The 25,809-nt window shown below is 33.3% G+C and overlaps 1 protein-coding gene across 1 annotated transcript; it reads right to left on the bottom strand.

The window, feature by feature from the left end:
- Positions 1-10,215: 10,215 nt before the first annotated feature.
- Positions 10,216-21,003, bottom strand: LOC8276592 (probable LRR receptor-like serine/threonine-protein kinase At1g07650). Its single transcript, XM_048374626.1, has 24 exons — positions 20,711-21,003; positions 20,323-20,497; positions 17,979-18,050; positions 17,789-17,857; positions 17,647-17,718; positions 17,236-17,307; positions 17,063-17,134; positions 16,598-16,669; positions 16,440-16,511; positions 16,281-16,352; positions 16,104-16,175; positions 15,872-15,943; positions 15,719-15,784; positions 15,350-15,415; positions 15,216-15,254; positions 15,004-15,056; positions 14,004-14,389; positions 13,733-13,928; positions 13,012-13,155; positions 12,339-12,457; positions 11,671-11,881; positions 11,326-11,566; positions 11,081-11,231; positions 10,216-10,878 (listed from the first exon to the last, which is right to left on the bottom strand). The coding sequence occupies exons 1-24, from the start codon at positions 20,829-20,831 to the stop codon at positions 10,456-10,458; spliced, it is 3,108 nt and encodes a 1,035-aa protein (XP_048230583.1). The 5' UTR covers positions 20,832-21,003; the 3' UTR covers positions 10,216-10,455.
- Positions 21,004-25,809: the final 4,806 nt, after the last annotated feature.

The following is a 25,809-nucleotide window of genomic DNA, read 5'->3' on the forward strand; positions in this document are numbered from 1 at the left end:
TGAAAATGAGGATAGGACAGAATTTTTGTCAAACAATCTGTAATTTGGTTTTGAGAAGGAATAGTTGACTTCAAGCTGCTTTTCCAACATTCTATCTCTAAAATAATGCACGTGTATTTCGATGTGTTTAGTCCTACCATGATAGACAAGGTTTGAGGCTAGTGATCCAGCACTCATGTTATCACACTGGGCTATAGAGGTTGTTTTGCCCTTTAAGGATAACTCTACCAGTAGATATTTAATCCAAGCTAACTCATAGGCCATCCTAGCCAAGGCTCTATACTATGATTTAGCACTATATAAAGAGACTACTTGTTGCTTCTTTGATGACCATGAGATCAAGGTGTCACCCACATAAACACAGTATCCTGCAGTTAATCTTCGATCATCCTTACAACATATGCCCAATTAGCATCAGAAAAGGCATATAAGATCAGCTCCCTTTTATAGGGTTTAATGTGAATTCCCAGTTATGTAGTTTCTTTTAAGTATCTCAGCACTTTCTTGGCTCTTTCCTAATAAATAGTTGAGGTTGAGCATGAACTGACTTAGCCTATTGATAATAAAGGCAATGCTTAGTCTTGTATTATTCATGTATTGAAGACTCCAATAACACTTTTGTAAAGAGTTGGATTTGCCATAGAATCACCATATATGACTAACAGTTGCTTCTCAATCACTGCTGGAGTAGGGCATGAATTTATGTTAACCATTCCAACCTTTTTAAGTAATTCTTCTGTATATCTAGTTTGAGTTAGGTACATACCAGCATTGTCCCTTCTCACTTCAATGCCTAGAAAATGATGAAGCTCTCCTATGTCTTTCAAAAGAGAAAATTTGTTCAGTTCCTTTATAAACTTCCCCACTAAACTTGAATTGCTTCTTATGATGATGATATCATCTACATAGATGAGAAACAAGACAATTTGATCTTTGTCTCTATAGAAGAATATAGATGTGTCATATTTTGAATTCTTAAATCCCTAATCTACCAGAGTGATCTTAAGCTTGTCATACCAGGCCTTAGGGGCCTATTACAAGCCATATAGAGCTTTATGAAGCTTCTAAAAACCTAGGCTTACTCTTATCTTTAAAGCCAACCAATTGTTTCATGTACACTGTCTCTTGTAGAGTTGTGGGCGGCGGTTTCGGACACACACCCAAGTGTCTTTAGTGACTACAGCAATGCAAGGCTTTTTAACCTAATCGGGAACATGCTAACTAGTCATTGAGACTAGCGTGGAGATGGAAGCCGCCACCTGAATAATTCACCAGGACACTTTTACTAATGACTAACATTTTTCAAATTTCACGAGGAAGCTTATGCCACAAACCTAGAGATGGATTTGGAAGCTAACTTCCTTATTTGTGTATCTCAGTCTTTACTTTTATTGTTTAATAAATTATTTTCTATAAACACAGCAGTTTTTATACAAGCATACCATACAGTACATAAAGCCCTCCTAAGTCTAGCCCATTTATTAAGCTCAACCCACGTTTAAATTATTTATCTAGCTTACTAAATCAATTATATAGAAGGCCTGCTCTAGCCAATTACCAATTATGCTCTCGAATGCCAACCTTTAAAGCCTAATGGACTACATATTATGATAATGCCTGATTATATGATTCTAAATCTAATATTGCTTAATTGCCCTAACTAAAGTATGAAAAAAAACCACTAGGTCTACATCGAGCTCTTCTATTTGGACGCCAGTCTTATTGGAATAAAAGAGTCGAATGGCTAATAGGATTGGAGTTTAGGGTTCTGTTGAGGTACTCGTCCCATAAATGTTTAAATTGCATTTTTATGAATCTTGACATGACACACGTTTTAATATGATATAATACTCTATTCTGATTAAATAAATATTTTATTGAGATGGTTGTATTTATTTTTGGATTATATGATTATAACTCACTATCGAGACTCACAGTCTTAAATTTTATATTTCAGGTGTCTATTAGGTTTTCCCTAGTTCTTCTTTGGCAGCCTGACTTTCTTCATATTCAGATTTAATGTAACTAACTTTATTTGTATGTCTGATTATTAGAATTATAGATCCTCTGCAGTAGTGATTCTAAACTTTATTAGTTTGTTTTGGCATGTTAAACCAACCGAGAAGGTATTACCTAATTGTACTAACAGACTGATTTAAATATGTAGTATTTGGATGGTTAAAAATTAGTAATGAAATAGTGTTATAATAGATAAAATTATAATTTGACTCAGGCTTGCTACGAGTTTCGATGGCCTTATGCCTATATATTCCCTAGCACCGGTCACAGGCCCATAGATTGGATCGTGACAAACGTTATTACATCATTTAAAAGACTTGAATAATATTATCTTCTATAAGAGTAGTTAGCTCCTCTTGACGCATTTTCTCTGGCGGAGTAATGAACTCTTTCAGCTTTAACTCCACTACCTTGGTAGTGACCATCTCTCGAACTTCCTTGATACTCAGCTCGACCATCCTATCGATGATCAGGTTCTTAAAGAACTTAAATCCCAGTACCTCAGTCCTAACTAAAGTGGTAGGTTCAGGCTCCCCAGAGTAGGGCTTGAACTCCTGGACAAATATGTCTTTAAGAGTCTTATCCTTTGGTTTTCCCTCGTCTTCCTCTTCAGAATAATCCAATCTGTGTCGAGTCTTCTAGTCTTTGAAGTCCAGAAGCTCCACGATACCTTGCTGATTCTTTTCCAGCCCCATTCCAGGAAATGAAGTTCATCTTCTTGAACATGCTGGCTACTTTAGGATCCATGTAGTCCTTATAGAGAATAGGAACTTGGAATCCAATAGGCTTCCAACTCCTTGACAGTTTCTTGGATGGCCGAGATAACCTTACCACCTTCGACGTTGGTAATGACGATCTTGCCTTCATGAGGGAACTTTACTTCCTGATGCACAGTGGAAGGAACTCCTCCAGGGCACGGAACCATGGCCTTTCCAATAACTGTGCAAAAGTTACTGGGATGTCTAAAACAATGAATCTCCACCCAAGATTCGATAGGACCTGTCTTCATCAATATTGAACACGTTTCTTCCACATCTCTCTTTGTCTCATCATAGGCCCTTATAACTATATCTGATAGTTTCAGGTCTTATGCAGTCATCCCTAACTTAGGGAGTATGCGAAAAGGACACACGTTGATAGTTGACCCATCATCCACCATCACACATGGAGTTCTCTTCCCTTTGACCTTTGCTCCTATATAGAGAGTCTGGTTGTGGTCTCTTCCCTCAAGAGGTAGGTCTTCATCCGAGAAAATGATCATCCCGGTGGTATTGTCAGTTAACATTTTAATCATTTCCTCAGGGGTAGCTGTTGCGCTAATGCTTATAGCAAACAAGGCCTGGATTAGAGCCTTTCTATAATATGATAAGTGCATTAGCAGCTCCTAGACGTTAGTTGTCTTCTTCTCTTTCTTCCATTGCTTTAACAACCCGGTATCCCCGTCTTCAGCTGCTTGCTCATCTTGCTTTAGTTGTTGTACTCTAGCTTCCTTACCCTTACCCACTAGCTTGGTTTCCTTATCAGAGACGTTGTTTGCTCAAATGTCCTTGGCCTCGGTGTCTTGGACTTCACATTCATCCTTAGAGTTATACCAGATGTTGATAGCCATGACCGACTTCTTTCCCCTTATTTCCAAGCCTCCAGAAGACAAAAGTCACAAGCTGCTTAATCATCATCTCACCTCCAACCACTTGGCATAATATCTTCAATTAAAATGTTGGCCGAGGGAGGCATCGAATATTAGACATTGAAATTGAATTTGCCCGAAGGAAGCCCTAGCAGGTCTTCACACTCATACTGAGGAAGTTGCTCAACTTGCCATTCCTCATAGTCAATCAAGTCTTGAACTCATACTTGAGATGATTGCACTAGTTTGTCATATGTTTGAAAGCCTAGTGATACTTATAATACTGGCCATTGTGAGGCTTAGGACTATCTTTTAATAGTTAGGACTTGAGTCTTTTGCTCCATTTTAAATGACAGAACACCATAAATAGTGATGCTCCTAGCTCGGTGAAGGTTCTTTGTATGTGGTTTGGTTATGTTTCTAGCTCAAGTCAGGGTATTTCTTCAAAAGAGTTCATGACCTCTTTGTTGACATCAGAGTTGGACATGGACACTTGGTTTGGGGTGGTGTGTTATTGTAGTTTGGTAAGGGTTTTAGTGCTGGGTTTGTTAGGATCGGTCAGTTTTTCAGCATCAATAAGGTCTTGAATTTCATATTCCATCCAGATAAAGTTGTTAGTGTGGCGGCTAGGTGCTTGGTGGAATTTACAATAGGTGTTGGATTTATAACCGGGTGCGTTAAGGTTAGGTAGGTTCTTGAAAGTAGTAGGTTGGAGGATATGCCATTTTAAACTAACCTCTCGAAGATTTTAAAGAGATGCTTCTTGACATTGGAGAAGTTCCTTGGTTGTTGCACATCATTCACATCTAGGGTCCTGCTCCCTCTAGCTTGGTAATTTGTCCTTCTGCCGGTTCTCACTGTCTTTCTTTTATCATTTTCGATCTCTTCGACCTGTAGCCTATTATCCTACAAATCCATGAAGGTCTTCGGGTTTGTCATCTACAAGTTTTCAACCCATCCTAGAAGAACATTTTAGACCACCATATGAATGTGGTCCTTTTAAGAGGGCTTATTCTTTATCAATCCAGCCTTATTCCTCCACTAGGTCAAGAAATCAACTCATTTAGCTTTTGCTTAGTGGACTCGAGATCTCTAATCAAAACTTCCAAATGAGTAATTATAATCGTATTGCTTGATAAAGGAATTATAGAAATCACGCCATTCAGTTTTGGTAAATTTTTCCAGATCATGGTATGAGTTTACAACGAGTCCTTCAAGGGACAGCACAAATAGCTTGACAATTTAGGTTCTACTCAGCTGAGTAGTTCCTATGATTTTTACATATTGTTTTAGATGAACTTTGGGATCACCCATCTATTGAGGACATTTCAAGAAGATTCATGAAGATTTGGACCACATTCTTGAAGATTCATGACCGTTGTAAAATCGCCAATAGATTTTTTTAAAGCAGCTAATCCCCATGTGCCACGTCAAATAGCTGTCGAGGACATTTCAAGAATCACGATCGCAATTTGCACTCTGAATGTGCATTTAATGCACTGTCTTAAAGCAAAAGATTGAGTGTTTTGGAAAAAGTTTTATAACGGGTCTTTAAGGTTTCTAAATAATAAAAACCATCTCAAAAGGTCTTAAATGGTTAATCAATAACCTTCAAAAGCCTATAATTACTGTACTTTAGTTTTCTTTCTTCTTGCATACAATTTCTTCAATCTTTGGTTATTGTAAGAGTTTGAATGCTCTTATGAGGTTTGAGTATTAGTCTAAATATGTGGGATTAAGTTTGAGAGTTAATCTAAATAAAACTCTTTTAAGGGTTGTATATGAGCCATAAAACATAAGTTTAAAGGTTTGGTGGGAACCCTAAACACTAAGTAGGGAGTGAGCTTGGAAAAACTCTATTTGAAAATAAGTTAGAGTTAATGAAACATCCAATTGGAGGTTGGGGAGTGGATGTAGGGTTGGTTAATACTTGAATCACTATAAATAGTGTGTTGTTCTTTCTTCTACTTCCTTTCTTCTATTCTATAAAAATTCAATTGGTATCCATTCTCAACTCTTTTTTTCTAACCTCTATTTCCATATCTCTCATTTCACTCTTTCTATTTTTGTTGTAAGAAAAAGACTACGGGATTGATGGCGATATTTTCTTGCGTTAGAAGCACTGTGTGGAGAAAACATCATAGACTATTAGAAATCCAATCATCCAAATCCTAATCCCAAATTAATAATCATAATCCTTAATTCCCAATTCATAAATTTTAATATTTTATTGTATTATATATTTCCTTTAAAAAAATATATTTTACTTACTATAAAATTCTAATGATTTGGTAAAAACGTGTTTGTATATGATAGACAAATTTATAATTTTATTATTCTTACAATATATCATTACCACATGTCTCTTAATTTCTATCTCATTTAACATAAAAAAATTCATATTAGCATTTATAATATATAACCTGTTAAAAACACCATTATAATATTTCATTTATAAATTACCTCACTTAATTATTAATTTTAATAGTTCAATCATTTAAATATTATTTTTTTAATAAGTTTAAACACCAAAAAATATAATTATCCACTTTATTTTATAAAATTGTTGATATGCATGCCCTGCAATTACCTAGGTCTCCGTCTTGGTGCCTCTCGTGATAGAATTTCACTTAGTGAAACCCTATCATTAGCAAAGTTAAAAACTATTTAACTTTTTGGAAAGGCAAATATTCTTTTCTCTGGCAAATGTTTCTTAGCTCTTTATTTTCCATCCATTTTTAACATTCGTATGTCAAATGCTAATATTATAAAGAAACATATCAGTGCTTTTTTCTTTTTTTTGGTAGGCGGGAGCAGTACTAATAATTTTATAAGTCCCATCCTCCATTTCAAAAAAAATTAGTTACTTCTGGCATTATGTTTAGCAAATATGAGAGTTAAATAGAGTAAAGGTTTATAAAATAAATGAAGATAAGGTTTGAAAAGGTAAAATGGAGTTTTTAATTACTTTGTTTGGAATAATAGATGCTACATGAAGATTTCAAAAATTAATAGAGTTCTTTTAAAAAAAATAAAATTCAATTTAGCTATTAATTTTATTATTCGAGCTCAATTTTAGTTATTTTTTTAAATTTATTGATTTTTAGTCTAAATTTTTAGGTATTTAGCTCAAATTAAGTCTATTTTGAAAAAAGAAAAGAGTGAGTCATTCTCTCTTGATAAGTGTAAAATAATTAAAAATTATAATAAATTTTAAAATTAGATTTAATACAATGAATATAATTAAAAAAATAAGTAGCTCTTAATAATTGATGAACTCAAAGTAATACTCACAAGTACACAAACCGTATAAGAATATAGCGAAAAGACACTCTTAGATTGATCTCGCAATGAATCGATTGTAGTAAATCTATTATACTAATTAATCATCAAATCAACAATACTTAAATAAAATATAAACACTCTAATCCAAGTTTTGATGAGATTGAGAATTATAAAACACTAAGCAATAAAATTAAAATAAAAGATGCAAATGATTATAAAAACTATATGAAAAAAATAGTATTTAGTTTCACTATCTATTTTATATTACGCTTGACTATTAAATTAAGAATATAGAAATAGATGAGATGTAATGTTCATTTTCCCTAACTACTCTAACCAATGAAATGATTAGAGTCCAATTTCAATATTAGGCTAAAACATAGATGATGTTTTTAAGATTTAATTCGAACTTTTTTTTATTCCAATCATCAATATTGGTGGACACAAAATAAATAATAACTGAAATTAATAAGTAATATTGAAATGAAAATCATTTATTAATCAAAAGATTCAACAAGGTTCATACAAAATAGAATAGCTAACTAAATACCTAAGAGAATTTAGCCTAACATCTTAAATCCCAAGATCATGGTAATCAAAGAATCAAACATAGAGTCAAAGAAACGAAATGAGAAACTCCCTCTAGATCCAAGATAATCTTCATCGGAATAGAGATGATGATCTTCAATCTTCAACCTTCAAGAGTCTTTAATCTTCAAAGGGAGTACCTTAGAAGACAATGAAAAATATTTCCTAAAACGAAAACTAACTCACTAAGAAAATGAAGAAAAATGTTTAGAAAAATATCTAGAGAGTGCGAAGAGACTCTCTAGCCTCCTTAATCAATCCTTAAATAAGAGCATGATGAAAATCCTAATTACAATTTCCTAATGACTAAAATACTCAAAAAGAATGCTAGAGTTCGATATTCCTTAAAGCTGAAATTTTCTGCTAGCTAGCGGGCCGCATCTACGATGCCTCCCGCGCCTTTAGCAGCAGCTTGAAGGCTTGTGTCTCCTGCTAGGTAGCGGGACTTGACTACAAGATTTAATTTAGGTCCTTCAACTTTTCATTTTTTCTCGTTTTGGTCCAAAAGCTTCATTTTCACTCCAAATCACTTGAAATTTAATAAATACATCTAAGTGAGATATTTTTTTCCAATATTCATCAAATTAAACATAGAATTACATAATTTAAGCTCCAAAAATTCTAAATAAACTATGTATAATTTAGACTTATCACTCTATAAAATTGAGAGTTAGCAGACTTAGCTAGAATACTGAATTTCGGGCTTTAAAGTGAGTTTTTATAAGAGCTCTTTCTATTATTGGCATAAGAGTTTCATTTGGTTTCATGATTATAGCAGCTTCCACTTTATTTTGTAAAGTTGTTCACTTGCAAGCCCTGCAATTACCACAGTCTCCTTCTTGGTGCCTCCCCTCATAGAATTTTACTTGGTGGAACTCTATCATAAACAAAATTATAAACCTTTAGCTTTTCTAGACATACAGAAACTCTTTCTTTGGCAGATGTTTCCTTACCTTTCTATGTTTTACCCATTTTTAACACTTTTACGTCAAATGCTAATATTATAAAGAAACAAATGCGTGCTTTCTTTTAGTTGGGTAGGAGGAGTACTAATAAATTTATAAGTCACATCCTGCATTTCAAAAATCTTACTTTCTAAATAGTACTTCATTCCCAAACAAGGATCAGAGGTTTTCAGTACTTTATAAAACCCTAAAAAATCTTGAAGAACTTCCATCCAAATAGGCTGACAATGCAAAGATTTTAACATTTCAAATATGCTTTTACAACCAATCTATAAAAGAAAACTTAGCAGAACCATGTCAAACCAAAAAAGCAACAATGTGCATCAAATTTTGATGGAGTTAGTGCATAAACCGGCTTGTGAACCAGTTCTAGTGTCCATTGCCACTCGGCCTGAGTGGAAAAGGAGAAGGGAGCGAAATTGCTGGTAATGAAACGCCTTGAGCATCCAATGACTCAATGCTGGTCCTATGCATGAAGACTATGCTTTTTACGATATATTTTAGTTATGGCTATACCTATTTAAGTTGTTTCCTTTTCACAAGTTTGCCATTATTGACAAGAATACTATAAGTACTTTTTACTTTTTAGGGTTTGTACCAAGACTTTATCAACTCTTATAAAATATTATTCAAACCTTTTGGTGCCTAATTCTCTATGAGTTTTTCTTTTTTAACTTGAACCATAAGTTTTAGTCGTATGACGATCTCTTATCTAGACATGGCCTCGGGCCGGTTCAGAACCAGAACCAGTCAAATCTAGAACAGGCTCGAACTGGAACTGAAACTAGAGGGGGTGGTTCAGGGCCGGTTCAATACTTACTGGAACTGGCGATCCTGATCTTGAACTGCCAGTTTTAAAAAAATTAATAACAGTAAATAATAAAAGTACTTATTAAAATATAATTTGATTATTATTTTAATTAAGAATAAATTGACTTCTTTTAAATGTTAATAATAACACATATAATAATAATTATAATAAATATAAATAATATTAAAAAATATTTGATGAATGAAAAATGATAATGAACAAAAAGTTAACAATAATAATAAATAAATAAAATTTATAAACGAAGAAAATGAATATTTATTCGACCATACAAGTGAAGAGACTTCAACTTCCAGCATATGAAATAATTAAGGAGGTAATAAGTTCTTAAAAAATAGATGAAAGAACTGTGAGTTTTGATTCCTTTAAACTCCAAGAGGATATAGGTAGACACTTTAATTTTTGATAAAAAAAATTAAATTCAAATTCTATTTTTCTTATTTTAAAAAAAAATATTTTATTTAGTCTACTTGAACTAGCTGGACCGAATCCGTAAACCGAAACTAGCTTGTTCCAAACTGGCCCTAAAGCACCCAAAGGGCGGTTCCCTTCTAGTTCAATAGAAAGAACTGTGAACCCCCGATTCTGGCCTGAACCGTGGCCACCCCTACTCTTATCGAACTACATGCTCCGTCAAATTGAGGAAAAAGATTAATCTACATTCCATTCACGTTACCTATATAGGCATCTTAAATTTCATGCCACTTAAACATAACTAATGAACTTGTTTGTGCGGCTAAGACATAAATTTATTAGTAACAGTTAATTACCTTTTCAAAGGAGGCAATTGCTTAAAGTCAGACCTTGCTTAGTACTACAGATATTTTATGGGAAAGAAGAAGAAATGAGAATAATGCTAAACTGAATCAGGAATAAATGGTATTCTTTGGCTATGAAATCAATAATATAAGCAACACTTTCTTAATTGCTTGGTTTCATGTAATGTGGTAAACGTGTAATTATATACAGTCCATAATTTACTTGGCCCTTCCCAACTACTATACATTTTTGACAGTTGGTACAGCCATTGAGCCAAATGGCCTGGTGGCTCAACGCCTGCCTGTCTTTGAAAATTTTTCTGGCGTACCCAAGACACATACTGATAGTCTGATATACAACACTAACAGCTATTTTGGGCTAACTCAAGCAACTTTTAAAAGATTAACAGTCTCTTCTGCTTCTAGATGTGAATTGGATTCTGCTAAACTAACTCTTAAAATTCGATCAACCTCTTCTATGTCTATATATGAATTTGAGGAATCGGTGTATGGACCATTTGTGGATAGGCTATGTGTCTGGCTTGGGTTCTGCCAGAAGTGATTTCTTATAGCCTTGTATTTTGAGTTGATGGCTGAAAATCCAGGATCAGAAAGAAGGTCCTGAACAGCAGTTCGACCTTCGAGCATACTGACAACTTGAGACATTGTAGGCCTTAGTGTTGGGGAAGCATTGGTGCATAAAAGTGCTACATTTAGCATCACCATTGCTTCTTCTGATGAATAGGCTGACCCTAACTCTGGATCAACCAACTCCAGCAGACTTCCTCTCTCTTGCAAAACATAAGCCTGAAATTGAGTGAACCCCAAACAAGTCAGGATGCGATATTGAGTTCAATGCAACACGACCTTAGAAGCTGAGCAAAAACATAGAATACAAATTAAGGAAATGAATCCTGATGGATACTCGAATTTTTCATGTTAAACAAGGAAGAAACTAGAAAAGGTCCAATGGAGAAATGGAGAAAAGGTTTTGAAGCAATTTTGTTACCCAATCAAGGAGGTAAACAAATTCTTCCTTTGGTCTGTAATTTGTGTTGCTCTTTCCACTGACAATTTCCAATGCAACAACTCCAAAGCTATAAACATCTGCTTTGTTAGTTAAATAGCCACGCATTGCATACTCGGGTGCCATATAACCACTGCAAGATTCAAAGTCACAGAATATGATACAGAGCTCATATTTAACCACAGTTAAAGGAAAATAACATAGAATATTCTTACACAAGAACTTACATAGTTCCAGCAATCCGAGTACTGATGTGGGTGTTTTCATCTTCATTTAGCTTCGCCAAGCCAAAATCTGAAATCTTGGCATTCAGATCCTTATCAAGTAACACATTGCTTGTCTTGATGTCCCTGTGCACAATTTTTATTATCGACTCTTCATGGAGGTATGCCAATCCTCTAGCCACACCTAGACAGATTTTCTGCCTGGTTGGCCAGTCCAGTTTCAACCTGCTTGTTGAATTCTTCCCTGTGAATAATTGAAACAAGAGCCAATTAGTTTTCCTGTAGCATTAAGAAAACTATTATTTAAAGTTGTAGGCATTTTTGCTTAAATACAAGTCCAAAACTCACCAAAAAGAGCACGGGACAGGCAGTTATTTTCCATGTACTCATATATAAGCAACAATTGATTCCCTTCCACACAGCATCCATATAACTTTACAAGATTTGGATGTTGCAGTCCAGAGATCATCCCAATTTCATTCACGAATTCACGGTTCCCTTGCTTAGACTTTGAGGAGAGCTGCTTAACCGCAATTATAGTTCCATCTGATAGTAGACCCTGCATTCAATAGTTATATAAGTTCCAATCTGGAATTGTTAGTTGACTGCATATTTTCAGCTGAACATGATACTTCTGCTTTTCTCTGATTCACTTCTGGTTTTTATTCAGATTCATACTGACAAATAACTTTATATGCCAAAAATGCTTTGGGGAATCTAATCTTAATTTAGAGATAAATCCAGAAGGCCCTTAATCCATTTTTCTTGGAGTTGTAGCCTGTCTGAAACACTTTAAGACAAAACTGAAACTTGCAATTCAAATATAATATGGTGAACATTCATATGTTCTGTAAATTAACTCTGCAATATTTTCTTTACAATTTTGTTTCCTACAACTTCCAGATGTTATCAAATAATGAGTTGAGACAATTTATGAATGTCAACGCAAAGAGGATTATTTAAATTTGCATTTCAGAGAGAACATTTAACATAAATGATGAAAATAGTGAAGTTACCTTATAAACAGAACCAAAACCACCTTCACCAAGTTTGTTTGCTGGATCAAAGTTCTTAGTGGCAGCTTTTATCTGTCTTAGTGTGAATATTCCTGTTTGGAGATCTAGACCTCTCAGCTCTGCCAGAAGGCACTTTTGTAAGTCAGTAGACAGTATATCATTTTATTGCATGTGATCTTTTGCAAATAAAGAAAGCAAATGCCCATTAACCCACTCTCTTCAGTGTTTCTGCGCTATTACAACTTATTTTACTGTGGATGCAAATTATTTCGTAAGCTCCCAAGAGGAAACGAAATGGTTCTTTATTAAATTGAAAAAGGATAGGAAAAAATATTGCATTGGATGAATCCATGTGATTGTCCAATTACATACACTCAATGCATAATTGTCTGGAGTTGGCTCGCAGGAGGTTTTCTTACTGTTTTTGGTTCAAGAAAGTTCAATAACATATAAAATTAACAATGATTGAGAATTTAGAAACTGACCTTATGTAATGTTGGACACACAAATTCCATGTAAATAATAATTAAGCATGCAATGCAATGTACAAAAGAGACTTTCAGAATTCAGAGAAAGCAGAAAACCTGAAAGGTATAAGTTTGAAGGGAAGGGTTCGGTTAAGTTTCATTCTTTTACCCATCCAAACAAATAGTTCAAGTGGAATTCTTAATACCTTTATCTGCAGATACATTGTCTCCTAGGCAGCCTTTCCTCCACATGATGCCCAGGATCAGAAGGACAAGAAATACTGCTGCAGACACAGTGGTAGCCACTATGATGACATTCTTTTTGTCATTATCTGAAGGTGGTTTGAAGTCTGTGAAAGAAGATGAACTACTGCTGATCAATGAATCTTATGGAGATAGTAACACAAAGTTCACCTAGAGGTAAGAGCTGATTTTTAGAATTGCTAAAGTCATGATTAAGATGTCATCACTAGTTGTCCCTTGTGTTCTTTCTAAACCAGTCTACAGTCAGCATATTCAGCACACCTTGCTGAAAGTAAATTGTCATCAGGAAATTCCAAACATGAGGGTATATACCTGCTAACTATGCTATTTACTGACTATGCGAACAAAAAGTAGATAGTGAGGTTCTAATGGGGAAAAAAGAATAGAAAGGAAATTATTAGTGAGATTTCGTTACACTTCTATGGGCACATCACACAATGGATATAAAATGAATATCACAAATATAGTATCTGAGAGAAAAAAAAAAGACCTCATTAGAATATATCACAAGATGCAAAGCATCTCTAGTATGGCAATTTTCATGCTACCAATGTAGGTTGTGAGACGGGACATTACTGGTCCAGATAATCTTTAGACATTTTCAAGCTCAGGCTATTTGAGTGCAAAAATAGTAAAACCAGAAGAAACTTCAGTTGCACTTACTCGGATCTACTGATATAGCTGATATAAGAGGCCCATAAATTCCTCTAACTGGTATGCCTGTTGTCCCTCTTCCAGCCCAATAAAAGTGAATCTTTAATGTATGGCTCGTTACAGCCACAGTAAACATCTTTACAATAGGCCTACCAGTGCCACCAGCCTCTTCTGCAATGTTAAAATCTTTCAAAACCAACTTTTCCTGCATATGTACAAGTCGTAACTAATAAACATCTATGGATGAAAAGTTCATACTTTGACAATGAAATTTAGTTACCTGGATGTACACATCAAATATACGCTTCCCAAGACTATTGAATGTATTGTCATCAGTGAAGACAATCTCTGCAAAATGAAGCTTTACAGTATAATTTCCATTTATGAGGCAAAGTCCATAGTAGCTGAGAGAGAGAGGAGAAACGCGGGCCGTTTTATATAGTTGTGCATCAAGAGCAGAGACATTGGATATAGCAGAAGTGTTGATCTGAATATAGGGATCAGCATCAATGTCATTGTCCATGAAATTCCCAGTGCTGCTAAATGCCCAGTTCTGACTTGAGTAATACATGGAAGCACCTCTTGCTTCCAAATCAGCATTATATGTGATGTTACTACCAGCAATTATCTCTTTGCCTCCACAATTTATATGCAAGGCATAATTATCTGATAACAAAATGACAATAAAAATAAGAATTAAGATGCATAAATATTTGTCAGACAAAGATGAAATGAAGTCAAAGTGGAAAAACTATTTTAATCAAATGAGAGCTAACAGGATCTATCCAGTTTAACTGTAGACTAGCTAGCTTTTTTAGCCCAATTTCCCCTCTTTCCTGCTTAATTTAGTTTCTCAGCATTGATAAACATGATTAAACCAAATCCTGAATTCCCATTTCTTCAGCAATTGAATATTATTAATGAGTAAAATCGTAATTATGTCCTGCAGTTCAATCATTCCTGGACTATGCATGGTCAAAGAGCATTTTATATTACAATCAAATGATGTTAAAAATACTTGGAGATTCCTCAATTGAAAATTACCATTATTCTTCAATGAGAATTTAAGAAATATCAAGTCAAACCCACAAATCTACTTGTATTAATTTAGTATTCACGCCTGAGGATAAGGTAGAGAATTAAGGTATGTAAAGATTCAACTACTCCAATTCAAGTCCTTTCTCCTCCCTAATTCCAATAATAAACTGACTTTGCCAGTTAACAAATGCAGTGCATTTTGTATATGTATATGCATAACCTTATGAACACTATTTACTCACTTGGTTTACTTGAACATGGAAAGTTCTGTTTCAGGCATGAATGGACTTTACTTCTGTGACAAACGAAAAAGTGATATCAAGTACTCTCCATCAGCTGAAATTATATAGGACTTCAAAAGCGAATATCTAAAGGGAAAAGGAAAATAGAAATGGGCAATAACAGTTTCTTTTTCAGGTGCAAACATTTGATATAGCGCACACAAGATTCTTACAATTTGTTTGTAGATGAAGAGTAACTCTCCACTAAGTTCCTGCAAAAATAGGAAACGCTTCAGTAAGTTTCTGATAAATAAGGAATAAGATCAAAGGATAAAGAAGAATATGAAGACATTTTTATTATACTCACACACTCCCTCGAGGGCATTCAATTTGGCTTGAACTATCCCAAGTGAAGTTGTTATCAGAAATATCCCTACAGAAGAACCCCGGAAAAGCATCAACATTTATGATCTATAGAATCCAAATGTTTAGCTGTAGCAAACACTATATTCATACAATTTTCAATGTCAGTGTGTGCTTAATTTGACATCACAATTACCATGTTTATATTCAATTATCTGACACCATTTTCACGTCTTTACGATCGCATATTTAAGGTGCTTGAGAAGCAAATGTTTTGAAAAAGAAGCATTGCGTGATTGTTGTTGGAACAGGACTATGCTGGGGAGAAGTGAAAATTTAAGCTTGAAAATAAATGTAAAGGAAATAAACATACACATTCTTGTTCCTCTCAAGCACCCACTCAGGTATAGGTCCTGTGAGCTTGTTTCCCGTCAAGTACCTAAGAAAACAATAAATAGCAATTGTAATGTTAACTCAAGAGCATACAGGAAAATATTTATGCCATTTACTTGGGACATTCACTTACATAAAATCTACTTTCGCCAAATGGGAAAATGTTGCAGGAATTTCTCCAGTCAGGTTATTGAAGCTGAGATCTCTGCATTGGTAAAGAAAACAGATGGTCAACTATTTTAAAATCAGTAAAACTTCTAATAGTACAGCAAGGATTTAGAAGAGCTTTTATTCAAGTAAGTAAACAATAGAAGCAAATTGCATCATCCACTCTTAAGGACTCATTAAAGCCTTTCATCACTTACAGATTTTTCAGCTTTTTCATGTGCCCTATATATTCTGGGATCTTTCCAGACAGTAAGCACTTCCTAAGTATCCTGCATTTGACAATTGATGTACATATTTATTAACTACACCACAAGAACACCGAAGGAAATAGTACAAGAATAAGAATGTTTTCGATAAGAATATCTCTAACTTACAGTGTTTTCATGGACTCCATATTATCCAAATGTGGGAAACTTGAACTTTGGCCTTTCAGGTCACTGATCCGCCTGTAAACCATAGAAAAGCAAAATCATAACCTTAACGAACTCCTCGTCCATGATTAAAAATTATATTAAGCCAGCAAAATAGCATACAGATCACTTAGGCGTGTCAAGCCAGAAATGCTAGAAGGTATAGGTCCCTCAAGCGAGCTACCCTGTATATGCCTGTAAGAAAATTAAAATTTAAGAATATTTTAATTATCTCCAAATAAGAGCAAAGTGAAAAAAAAAAAAAGCTTCAGAAAACTCACAGTTTTTGTATTTGTTTCCATCTACTGATGAAATCAGGTATCTGCCCCGAGAAATTAGCATCACTTATTCTCCTAAATGGTGTCAAAGGAAAGACTTAAATGTTGTTTCAGGAAGTATTATAATCTAGTAGATTGCAAGTAAACCATAGAAGAAAATTGAAAATTTGAAGACACTGATTGAAGGAATTCTAATAACATTGAGAGTATTAAAATATTGCATACACCACTTGTAAGGGTCCTGCTCGGTACGCTTTATATTAACTCTAGATATATGCACACCAAAAAAAAATATTGCACACTATATGTGAAATTCCATCAAATTAAAATGCTGGTTACTAATCTGACTTAATTTCTCTGTCAAATACAATTCAAAGCACAGACAATAAAAAGGTCATATATATGTTATTTATGTGGTTCATCCCATGTCACTTCAACTAAAAAGATACAGAAAAAACTTCTACTTACATATCAGTCAAGTTGACCAACTTGGCAAGTTCTCTAGGTAATTTTCCTGTGAATGCATTTGATGAGAGGGTACTGAAGAAAAGATGACAATGATTATAACATTAACAATAGCAAAGCAAAATCTGACAGCACAAGATCAAGAATCAATGAGTCTGAAGAAGATAAGAAATTACAGTTTCTCTAAATTGATCAGCTTTCCAATTTCTGGAGGAATGGGCCCTGAAAAATTATTTCCCTCAATGCTCCTGCAAAATGAATGTGCTGAACTCACTTCATGCAAAACAATCTGAATAACATACATGTATCATTATATCATACATGTCATTTTCACCCATTCGCTTCCTCAGCTAAAACTATTAAATAATTTTGGAGTTCTTTTATTCTTTTGAGAGACTCCCAGTCTATTAGTGTGATTCACTTGGTACATTAGTTTATTTAACCTTTAAAAAGTAGCTGGTCTGCACACACTTGGAGATGCTAAAAGAGTAAATAGACCCCCAGCCGAACACCAGTACCAGTCCATAACCAGTTTTAATGGTCATTAAAGATTAGAATGAGGACAGAGAAAAGATAAATGAACGTACAGGTTCTTAAGGGTTGTGATGTTGGTGAGAGCTTTTGGAAATGGACCAGACAATTGATTCCCCATAAAAGAGCTGCAAGAAAGAATATAATTTGAGATCAATTACCATTGTTTAAATAGATGAAACAGGCTAAGATCCTTACAGATCGACTAAGCGCATAGTAGCCCATTGGGAAGGTATAGAACCAGTGAGGCAGTTGCGACTGAGGTCCCTGTTTGACAATTAAGTGGAAGGTTAACCAACATGGGAATGATGTCTATGCCAAGGCATTTATAAATCTAAAAATAACTCAGAAATTGAATCTTTTTAAGAAATGTTTCAGATATGCTCACAGTAGTTCGATGTAATGCAGCTTGGAAAAGTCTGGTGGGACAATTCCTGATAGATTCTGAGACTTCAAAGCACTGCCGACATTCATAGAAAATTACAAAACCAAACTAAGAATCCTCAAGAACTCAATGGAACAAACAGTTTTTCTAACTTCTTCAAAATATATGATAACTCCAAACTTTCCTATACGTATTCAGAACTATGAAGCTACTAGTTGTAACCTCATTTGGAGCCCAATCATTATATTTTCATGTAATACTAACCATTAGAAATGTTAACAGAAAAGTACATTGCTCATCCATAAGCTCATTTAAGCAGACTTTCAAAGAAAAGAAAAAAGCTCTATTTCCTATCAACATCATTAGCTAAAGAGATCATTTAGATTGAGAAGCACATACTTTAAACAAGTTATGAAAACGCATAATGACAACTACTGGCCATTGCTACTGAACTAAGCTTATTTATATATATAGCCAATTGCCCTCTTTTATAATAGCTATAGACAAGATAACATTATAGCAGAAAAAGATTTCAGTTTCAGTTTCAGTCTTGTGCAGTGTAAGAATGTGAACTAAAACATATAAAAGACCAGTTATACAATCTCAAGGACTAAATAATTAATTGGTACACAAATAATTCAAACTTTATACTTAATTTGGAATTATTAAATATTTTTAAAAGAATTAAAGTATGTTGTGCTTTTAAAATATTATAAGGACTGAAGGTAATATCTTCTCTTCACAATTCAAGACAAAAATTAATAATAAACTGTTGGAACTAAAACAATAATTTCAAAAAGTTCATAGTATATTTTTTAATTTTTTATTTTATTTAAAAGAATGCATTACTGAATTGTAATTTTTAAGGACCTGCAGAATTGGAAAATTATTTGTTGCATTTACTGTGAAAGAAGAAGTCAACTACTCCACAAAGTCTAATTTACGCGTTATTCCACCACCGACTAATCTTTCTTTCCTTTTAGTTTATTTGATAGATGCTTCTCTTTGACAAATTATTTTTTTATTTACCATAAAAGAGCCAAATGTTTATTAACAAATAAACTGATTAACCTATCAGCCAAATTAATTGTCACCCCCACGGGCATGTTTAAAAGAAAAAAGAAAAAACTATTACTATTCTTTTGTTAATAGAAGGCTTTAAGAATTTTATTTTCAAAAATAATAAATGCTCTTATCACTGAAATTAGACTTTTCGAGTATATAATAGATATTACTAATTAGATATAATTTAATTAGTAATATAATTCTCTATAATATTCTAAATTCAATTTTCAGTAATAATTCATAAGAATAATAATTTTCTGGATTTAATAGTTGTTCGTGAGTGATGATTTGGCACTCTTTGCAAGAGTCAACAATGAGTCAAATCATTACACAACTAGTGGTCCTAATCGAATTGTTGATGAATTTATTTATCCATTTGAGTCTAATTTGGTAAAATACTAATCAAATATTATATGTAAAGAAAGTAGGAATTAACATATAATGATTTGTAAATATTTTTATTTATTTATTTGGACAAGCTCCCAAAGTCTAAAAATAATTAAGTCCACTACATGATCAGTACATTTTTTTAAATTATCAATCATGAGCTTATTGAGTAATAGAGACATGATAACCTCTAACTCATGCCTAACCACTAATTTTACAAAGATGAAATTCTATCTCAAACCCACATTAATAACAACAATAAATAAATAATATTTCAACTCCAAATATCTGGTGGGCCCACAAAGGAAGTGACCCTGTTCCCTTCTACTCAAATAAAGCAATAACTTAAGTATAGCCATTTATTCAAAAACCCACATGCTGTTCCTAATCAGCACAACCATGTTCTTTTGTATCCCCCAAATTTGCCCTTCCTAAAATAAATAAATAAAATAATAGGTAAATGATAAATACTTACCTGCATAATCATGTTATATGTACTATATACCCTTTCTCTCTTAACAGGAATATTTTAAAATCACCAGGGGCAAAACTAGGTGCAAAGGGTGTGGGGCCCATCCCTTTCAAAGTTTTTGAGATTAAAAACGTTAATCTATAATTTTGAGGTACTTTGTTTAAGAAAAAAAAATATTAGCCCCTTAAAGTCTTCACATTTTTACTTTAGCCCTCCTTATTTCTACTAAAAAAAAATAATTTCCATCATAATAATATAGTCTAATTTTGACCCTTAAAATATTTATTTCACTTCCACCCCCTGCCTATCAAATTATGATCACATCATTTAAAAAAAAAAAAAGAAATATTGGAACAAATTGGAACAAAACAAGAAAACATGAGTAAAAAGAAAAAGGAATTAAAGAAGAGTGTGTATACATACATGCTTACTATATGGCAAGTGGAATTGTTATTGAAACTGCAATTACAAGTAATATTGCTTTCAAATCCTTTCCTTTCATCCAAAACATTCCAATTCCCTTCTCCACTGCATGGATCCTTCCCAAAATCCCAATCTTTCTTCCCTATTTTCTTTGCTATATCTTTCAATGCCTGCACTGCAACCAAAAAAGAAAAAAATTCCACAATCTTGAATACCCAGATGGGAAATCACTGACATATTCAACTAAGCTTCAAGACTGAATTCATATTCAACTAACAAATTAAGGAACAATGAAGAGAGAAACCATTTTGAGTATAAAATACCAAAAGAAGGAAACTTATAGTTGAGAGCTGCTATTATTCTGTGTTTCTTTGGCAATTTTAGTTACCTTCGGCTGGATGAAGCTTAGCAGTAGCTGCAAATCCAAAGGAAGCAAAAGAAGAGAATGTAATGAAATAAATGATGAGTAGCAAAATTAGTTTTGAACTTGACAAATCAGCTGCTCCCATTTCTTTCCCTTCCTTTCCTTTCCTTTCCTTTCTCTTCTTTTCTTGCTCTAAAAGCTCCTCTTTGTCTCAGTAGAGAGAGAGAGGGAGGGAGAGAGAGAGAAGATTTATTATAGAAAGTGGTGCAAAATGCACCAACTCTGACACTTACTGATTTTCAAGACTGATAAAAATAATGAGTATATATAAGTTAATCCAATATGGCAATGACAGCATCTAGCTATAGTACAATTTTTATAATACTTGTATTCAAAGGGATTTTTCTTTTTTCTTTATGTTCCAATAGTATTTAAAATGTGGTCAAATTCCCCTTCATTGCTTAGCCAAGCTGTTTTTTTATTCAGTAATCTTGGAATTAAGTATACACTTACCTCCTTTCAAAATAAATAAAAAAAAGGAGGCACACTTCACCTACTTTCTACGGCTGGCAAGCTAGCAGATTTTAATTTTTTTATTTTATTGAATAAAATTTCATTCGTAAAATCAGAGTACACGAAAAAGAAAAGAAAAGAGAATCTTTAAGGTACAACTTCTTACAAATGAGAACAAGTCTAAGAAGTTTAAAATCTCTCGCAAGAGAAAGAAAAATGACGGTGCGGACTTTAGATTTCTATCTTAAATTGTCGGTGAACATTAATACCGGAGAGAACAAACTTAATGCTATGCATGGCAATAATGGTGGAAGGGAAGCGGAAAGTATTTTAAAAGAAAAGTAAAAGAAATAAATATTTATTAATTTATATTTAGTTATATAATAAATAATTATTAAAGAAAAAATATAAAAATTAATTAAAATTTTTATTTTTTATTTTTTATTGAAATCATAGAAATTAAAATAATAATTAATTAAATTAGTAATTTTTTTATGAATTGAAATTTTTTACATTCTAAATTAAGGTGTAATTAATTTTGACTTTTATAAAAGAAACGGACATGAGTATTTTTTTTATTTTTTTTTCTTTTAAAATATTTTAATATTCTTTTTTATTCTTTTCTCTTTTCTTTTTCTATTTTCTTCTATGTATGCATAGTATATATTAAGATAAAGCTCAAACTTCCGAAGATAGATGATTATTACAAAATTTTTCTATTTAAAAACTTCAATAAAAAAAAAATACATAGAAATAATTTGAACCATCAGATAAGACAAGTTAAATATTTGTATAAATGATAGTTGATAAATAATCTTCAAGACACTAGAGCTCTGAAACAAATATTACATATACAGACTAAACACAATAAAACTTAAAAGAAAGATAAATATAATAGAATAACAAAATCAAAACGTTAATGGTGACTATTTGGTTGCTACGTATTAGAAGAAAAAGAAAGAGAAGGGAGAGAGAGAGAGATAATCTAAAAGAAGAAATGATTACTCAATAATAACTTTACACCATTTACATTGGCACTAAGCTGCAATATACTATTGCAATCTCTATTCTTAATATCAGCTCAAACAATCTAATAAAATTACAGCTAAAAAAAAAAATTAAAGAGTACTATACACATGTCTCTCATAACAAACAACTAATAACTAACATTAACGACTAAACAATATTATGACTAGTAGTAAAATGACAACCATAAGACATTTGCCATATATCAATCATTTTCCTTTAAAGAAACATTGTCCACAAGATTAACTTGAGGGAACCACTGCTCAATATCAAATAAAAATTCTCATTTAGCTTCTTCTCGAATCATGTCTGATTATTGGATTAAAACTTTAGTAGCAGCTCGATCACCCCTCTTGACCATTTTTCTATCAAATATTGCAACTTGAACTGGTGGCACAACAAGAGGAATTGGCAGCTAAAGAGAGGGAACTACAACTGGAGCAATTGTCTTCTTGAGCTGAGAGACATATAACACTGGATGGATGCTAGAGTTGGACAGTATATTAAGCATGTATGCAACTATCCCTACTTATCCACAATGTTATGGTTAAGTTGAAGGACCACACCTTATTGCATTTAAGGCTGCAACTTAACATACACCCAGTCACCTATGTAAAATGATCTCTCAGTACAATGGGCATCAACTTGATGTTTAATTCTATTCCATGCCTTACTAAAGTGATGCTTCATAATTTTCAAAGCTAGCTCCCTACCTTTGAGGCCTTGATCCACTACAGTAACTCGAGAATCACCAAAGAAGTAAGGAACATCTAATTGAGGTGGAATTCCATACACACTTTCGAATGGAGTAGTGTGAGTAGATAAATGGTAGTTGGTGTTGTACCATCACTGAGACAAGGGAAGCCATTTCGATCATTGCTTAGGATTCTCTTTTGTCATACACCTTAAGTAAGTCTTAAGGCATCTGTTAACCGCCTCAGTTAGCCCATTTATCTTAGGATGGTGGGCAGTGGACTTAGGCAACTTTACTCCTTACAGCCTAAGCAGTTCATTCTAAAATGAAATAATGAAAGTCGAATCTCTATCACTTATAATTATGGAAGGTAACCCATGTAATTTAAAGATGTTATCCAAGAAGAACTGAGTAATAGTAGATGCAGTATAAGGAGGACTTAGGGCTAAGAAGTGGACATACTTACTAAGCTTTCTACCACCACCATGATCACCTCTCACCCTCCTAATTTGGAGAAACCTTTAATGAAATCCATGTTGATGTTCATCCAAATACTCTTGCAGTCATCCAAGAGTGTTGATGTTTTATGGTGTACATATTTGGCAAAAACTTCAACCCCTCATGTAGTTCCTGACATCCCTTTCTATGCCAACCTTTTAAATGTAGCTTGTTCCCTAGAATGGCCTCTCAGAGTTGAGTCATGCATCAAATTGAGCAATTTATACTTTGATTGAGGATCATGCCCCACTACTAATCTACCTTTCCTTCTAAGCAAGTCACCAGTGCAAGTAAAACGACTGTTATTCAGTTTTTCCATTCTTTAATGCCTGAATTATGCTCTGAATATTAGTCTTTGCTCCAACTACTTTCTAGCTTAGGAAGTAAACTACTAACTAGAGTATAGATGGTCAAGGCAACAAATTTTGAAGCAGACATTCTTGACAGGGCATCTATAGTTACATTTTCCATTCCCCTTCTTGTATGAAATCTCAAAATTATAGCCAAACTACTTAGTTATATATTTTTGTTGATGAGTAATGGTGATTCTCTACTCCAGTAAGAATTTCAAACTTTTGTGGTCAATCTTAATGAGAAAATGCACGTGTATGGCATAATCATCCCATTTTTTTGCTACATATACTATTGCCAAAAGTTACTTTTCATACATAGAAAAAGGATTAGTGCCTCACGGCTAATGCTTTACTTATGTATGCATGGAATGACCTTCCTGCATCAATATTACCGTTATACCAACATTGCAAGCATCAATTTCAATGATAAATTCCTTGTTTGGAGAGGGCATTGCTAGCACTAGTGCTGAAGTTAATATAGCTTTCAGAGTCTCAAAAGCTTATTGAGCCACATTTATCCATACAAACACATCATCCTAAGCAAGCTTGTCAGGTTTCCTTATAATCTTATTGAACCACATTTGTCGGAGCACCTTTTTGGAAAGATGTTTTGATGACTTCATACTAAGTCTATTTTTACAAACAGGTCTTACTAGGTCGTCCAGTAGAAAAAATTGATTGTTACAAGAATGGAGGTATGATATACTGGGAAGGTGACAGTGAATTGACTAGTTGCAAAGTTGTAACCAGCCTCATTTCAGAAAGAATAGGGAATCAGTGAAAAATTTTATTTTTAAGGTTATGTATTACTTTTCCCTTAACTCTGAGGTTTCAACGTCTTTATGCTTCAAAAAATGAGTATTTTAAGAGATAAATGAGCATATTTATAAGGACTGTGGTTTGATGAAAAGGAGTATCTTTTGGGATTTGCCATGCTAGAGATCGAATATCATTAAACATAACTTATATATGATGCATATTTAGAAGAATGTCTTTGAGAATATTTTTAACACAGTTGTGAACATTAAGGAGAAAACTAAAGATAAAGAGAAGGCAAGAGAAGACATGAAGAAATTATACAAAAAGTCTAAGTTGGAAAAAAATTAAGCAATAGGAAAATATCCGAAAGTCGTGCTACACATTAGAAAAATCATCCAATCAATTTTTGTTTGAGTGGGTAAAAAATTTAAAATTCCTTGATGGTTATGTTTCTAACATGGGATGATGTATGTACATGAAAAATTGAAGATGTTTGGGATGAAAAGCCACGATTACCATATTTTTATGCAGAAGTTCATTCCTATTGCTTTACATATGGTTGAATCTTATCTAGTATATTTTGTTAATAATTATAAATTCCATACGGAGGCTCATGGTTCGATTACATCAACTTCCAACCATAGAGTTTGTATAAAAGGTTCAAATCACAATGAAAACTGAGAATGAATATATGGACTATCAATAGAGATTCTACATTTTAAATATATAAGGCTCCTAATTAAGCAAATTGTACTATTCAAATGTGAATAGTTTGATCCTATTAATAATGTCGGGATGAAGGTGCATAGATTATATCCTTTAATAGATGTTAGCCAAAGGCGCAGACTCAATAAGTATAAACCATTTATTCTCACTATGCAAGCTGCACAAGTCTATTATGTCCCTTATCCCAGCTTAAAAAGGGATAAGTCAAATGTTGGGTGCAAAATCAAGACGAGGACGATTGTTGATTTTCCTACTGAAATTAAGCCACCAATAATCGGTAATACAACTTTTCAAGAAGATGAGCCAATAAATCTGCGTATCAATGACACATCTACAATCATTAATGAATGACGTTAAAGGAGCATTTGTTAATTTAGTTAATGATGAACATGAAAATTTAGATGAACAAATACTTGAATCAAATTCGGAAGATAAAGATGAAGACGAGGATGTATGTGCTAATGATAGTGATTAGTTTGATTATGTATTTCTTATATTTATTCTAAATTATCTATTAAGTATGTTTGTAAGACTGTAATTTTAAACAATTTCTT

Source organism: Ricinus communis, chromosome 5 (genome assembly GCF_019578655.1).
Source record: "Ricinus communis isolate WT05 ecotype wild-type chromosome 5, ASM1957865v1, whole genome shotgun sequence".
NCBI lineage: Eukaryota > Viridiplantae > Streptophyta > Magnoliopsida > Malpighiales > Euphorbiaceae > Ricinus > Ricinus communis.